At 57.4% G+C, this 4,439-nt stretch overlaps 1 protein-coding gene across 1 annotated transcript; it reads left to right on the top strand.

The window, feature by feature from the left end:
• Positions 1–3,128: 3,128 nt before the first annotated feature.
• MESP1 (mesoderm posterior bHLH transcription factor 1) lies at positions 3,129–4,439 on the top strand. The gene is made up of 2 exons (XM_058294689.1): positions 3,129–3,821; positions 4,108–4,439. The coding sequence occupies exons 1-2, from the start codon at positions 3,129–3,131 to the stop codon at positions 4,168–4,170; spliced, it is 756 nt and encodes a 251-aa protein (XP_058150672.1). The 3' UTR covers positions 4,171–4,439.

Genomic DNA, 4,439 nt, shown 5'->3' with positions numbered 1-4,439 from the left:
TTGATTTTATACTTAATAAAAGGCAAATCAGTTTTGAAGCATTGTTGACAAGAAACCAGTACTGGTGGTTTCCTCTGGGGTGGAGAATTGGAAACCTTGGAGGCCAGATAGTAAAGAGGTTGGTTATATCCTCTATTCTTTAAAAAAGGACTGTGGTAACGCATACTCAACGTAACATTTCCCATTTTAACCGCTTTCAAGCACACAATTCAGTGGTGTTAATCACATTCGCGGTGTTGTGCTACCTTTGCTGTCCATTACCAAAACTTTTTCATCAACCCCAACAGAAACTGTGGACCCAATAAGCACGAACTCTCCCTTTCCCACCCCACCCCCAACACCCTGTAATCTTCTGTCTCTATGAATTTGCGGATTCTAGTTATTTCACGTAAGTGACATCATACAGCACTTGTCCTTTTGCGTCTGGCTTCTTTCTTTTTATTTACAGCTTTATTATGATATAATTCACATACCACACAATTCACCAATTTAAAATCAATTCAGGGGAGAGGATGTAGCTCCGTGGCTGAGTGCCTGCTTTCCATTACAAAGTCCTGGGTTCAATCCCTGATACCTCCTAAAAAATAAAATTAAAAAAAAAGCAATTCAGTGGTTTTTAGTGTATTCACACACACATGCAATACTGCAATCAATTTGACAGCATTCTTATCACCCCAAAAAGAAGCCCCACACCCTTTATCTATCACACCTGATTCTCTACTGTTTTTGAGGTTTTTCAGGGTTTTTTTTTTTTTTGGATGACCTGCATTTTTCTGTGGTGACTTTTTAATTCAATCCCAATGAAGTCTACTGGGGGGGCCGCAGCTCATTTAAAAGGGCAGGAACAGGAAGTGCTGAGGGCACGGTTTTCCAAGGAGGGATACGGAGTAATTCCTGCCCAATGACAAGATTGGAAAATTAAACTGTAAAATACAGAGGCTGTGCCTTCTTTTTTCTTACAAAACAATCCCGCATCAAGTGCAGAATTCCCATACAACCCCCCCCCCAACACCTTACCCTGCTGTGGAACAGGCTACAGTTGTGAGGGAACACCCGCAGACCACGTGCCAGGCTCATTCACTCCACCAGTTTTCAAGGTTCATCCCTGCTGTAGCATTATTAGCACTTCCTTTTTATGGAGGAGTAATATTCCATTGTCTGCACTTTTTGAATTTTTGACTTTTTAAAAAACTATGTGGATGTGTTGACTTTTTAAATAAATAAAAAGTAACAATAGAATAAAAGCCTGGCTGCCTTGGCATTTTGGGTCAGCTGTTTTTCTCCATTGTTACATACAACGTGGACATCACGATCCTGTGGGAAGTGGAGGGATTCTTCTGACATTCGGGTTGGCAGTCACTGGACAACAGGGGGCCAGAGCCCTCTAGGATGCCATCCCTCTTGCCTGCCCAGTCTTCTCTCTGTGCCCCCCTTCCTGCCTCCATACACAACACACTCTAGCAAGTTCCAGTGGCTTCTTCCCTCAGGCCCGCAGGATCTAAGAGGCCCAGTCCCTGGGCTCCAATGCCAGGTTCTGGGCTTGAACCCTGGGTCCCAGGAAGGCAGTGACCCATCACGCACTTTGAGAAGGGGCAGCATCTCTGACAACCCACTTCTCCCCGCCCCAGGTTGGCACTGCTCTATTGGATGTGGCCATGAGCATTCTGGGGCTGCTGGGAAAGATTGCAAAGGAGGGTTGTAGATGTTAGATCAGGCCGAGGGCAGTGGCAGATAGACAAGAGAGGAGTGTGGGGCGGTGGTGGCTAGAGATGCCCAGGAAGAAGGGGCCAGGGCCACCTGGCCTTCACGGCTGCAGGCAGGCTAGCCATTGCCTCACCAGAAGAGGTCCAGATACCACTCCCTTAAGGAAAAGAGGCAAAGATGGGACCCCAGCACCAAGCACCTCATGATCTCGTTCTACAGCACAGGCATGAAGCAGTTATTAAAACAAGTGCAAAAGTCAGACCTCAGGAGCCAGGATGATGATGTAGAATTCTTGAGATTTTCTACTCCGACAATCACATTGTCTGTAGTAGAGACTGTTTGGTTTCTTTTCTGCTTGCCTATTTCTTTTTCTCTTCTTATTGCCCTGGTTAGAACTTCCAATACAATGTTGAACAGTTGCGTTTAGAGTGGACATCCTTGCCCTGTTCTCAATATTCGGAGTGAAGTTTTCAGTCTTTCACTATTAAGTATGATGTTAGCTGTAGATTCTTTGTCCATGTCTTTCATCAGGTGAGGAAATGCCCCTCTATTCCTTGTTGGCTGAGAACTTTTATCAGGAAGGGGTGTTGAATTTTGTCAAAGGCTTGTTTCGCATCTTTTCCACTCATGTTTCATTGGTGAAGCCCATTATACCTGCCAAGAAGGGGCAGAACCCCAGCTAGAGGCCAATGGTGGCAGCTGTGGCAACAGATGGGTTCTGAGCCTACGACGTTGGGGCAGTGGGCAGCAGGCGCACCTCTCCCTCTGCTCAGATGCTCCAGCAACCTGACCGGCTCCAGGCAGCTTGCCGGATTTGCCTGGGATCGCTTCCTCAGGGTGTCCCCTCCTCACCACCAGCACCATCAGGGCAGGGCCCATCCCCAACCAGCCTGCCTGGAACCGTTCCCAAACCTACACCACGAATGCATTACTGCTTCCCCCATGTCTAGCAGGAACCAGGGTCCCTCATTCCGGGTCCCCAGTCCTTTTGCACAGTCCAGACTGCAGCACACCCAGAAATTCCCATCATACAAACTGGAAACCGAGGTACAAGAAAATTTAAAGATTTATAGAATGTCTCCAACAGGTGAAGGCAGGCCCCAAATCTAGGAACTGGACCTCAAGTCCACCTCCTTTGAGCTGCTCAGCTCGCCCAGCACCCCAGGCACTGCGGGCCACTGGGCGCAGGCAGGAGGCCCGAGCAGCTGGGTCGGGTGCCCGAGCGAGGGCCCCGGTAGGGCGAACCTGGCCAAGGCAACCGGCCCGCACCTTCAGCCCCCGTGGGTCCCGCGGGTCAGGCCCCGCCTCTCCAGGCCCCGAGCCCGCTTTGAAGTGCTGATGCCGCCTGGAAGGGGCCACTTCGCACCTCAAGCTCGGGATAAATTGGCCGCCGGCCGCCGGCTCCCAGACTCGCCCCCGCCGCCATGGCCCAGCCCCTGTGCCCGCCGCTCTCCCGGGCCTGGAGCCTCTCCCCGGGCTGGGGGCCCGCTCCGCCGCCGCCGCCCCCCGACCAGGACGGCGGCCGCTCCCCCGCCTCGTCCCCCGCCTCGTGGGGCAGCGCCCCGGCCGGGAGCCCTCCGCCGGGCCTCGCGCCGCCCGCCGCGCGCCCGGGCCCGCGCGCCCCCGCCGCGAGGAGGCGCAGCGCCCGCGGCGGCCGCCTGGACGGCGGGCAGCGGCAGAGCGCCAGCGAGCGCGAGAAGCTGCGCATGCGCACGCTCGCCCGCGCGCTGCTCGAGCTGCGCCGCTTCCTGCCGCCGTCCGTGGCGCCCGCCGGCCAGAGCCTGACCAAGATCGAGACGCTGCGCCTGGCCATCCGCTACATCGGCCACCTGTCGGCCGTGCTGGGCCTCAGCGAGGAGAGCCTGCAGCGCCGGCGCCGGCGGCGCCCCGACCCGGCCGCCCCTGCCGGCTGCCCGCTCTGCCCCGACGGCGGCGGCCCCGCGCAGGCGCAGACGCAGGCGCGCGGCCCGGGGCCCGCCGGCAGCACCGCCGCTGCGGGCTGGGGGTCGCCGCCCCCGTGCCCCCTGGCAGCGCCCGAGCCACGCGACCCGCCGCTGCTCTACGCCCAGGAGGCGTGCCCCGCAGCGCAGGCCCTGGAGCCCGCCCCCTGCTCTCCGGTCAGTACCTCCTTCCCCGCGCGGAGCTCCCTCCCTGTGCCGTCGAGGGGCCACCGGCGGCCCGCTCCCCGCGCGCACACGCCCACTGAGGGCACCGGCCACCCTCCCGCACGCCCACCGGCCGCCAGGCCTCACATGCTCCCTCTCCCGAGCCGCATAGTGTGCCCAGAGCGCCCAGGTGGGGAGGGCAGGCGGAGGCCCCGCGGCCCGCGGAGGAGAGCTTGCCGGCGCAGACGCCCCCAGACGGCGGCCCGGGCTCCAACCACGCTGTCCCCTCTCCCTGCAGCTCTTTCCCGGCGACGTGGTGGCCCTGCTAGAGACCTGGCCCCTGGAGTGGCCGCCGGCCTGAGGAGCCCAAGTGACAACGGACGGCTGGCACCCTGCCTGTGAGCACCGAGGACTTTTGGCCTCAGCACCTTGGAAGCGTCCCTCTCCAGACGCCCCTGTTGGGCGATACTGGCACCCGCGATATGGCAGGGGCGTTCCTGGAAGTTAGAGCCTCACTCGGGACGGCCCTTGCCAGCCCCTCTGCCGCCTGATGGACACCTTAAGGCAGGCAGGAGGCGCTGCCCAGTGTGTATTTATTTATTTGTGAATAAAGTGGTTTTACTGTCCTCA

The sequence above is a fragment of the Dasypus novemcinctus genome, chromosome 3, assembly GCF_030445035.2.
Source record: "Dasypus novemcinctus isolate mDasNov1 chromosome 3, mDasNov1.1.hap2, whole genome shotgun sequence".
Classification (NCBI taxonomy): domain Eukaryota; kingdom Metazoa; phylum Chordata; class Mammalia; order Cingulata; family Dasypodidae; genus Dasypus; species Dasypus novemcinctus.
Note: the sequence above shows the minus strand (reverse complement) of the source record. Positions and strands in the feature narration are given on the sequence as shown.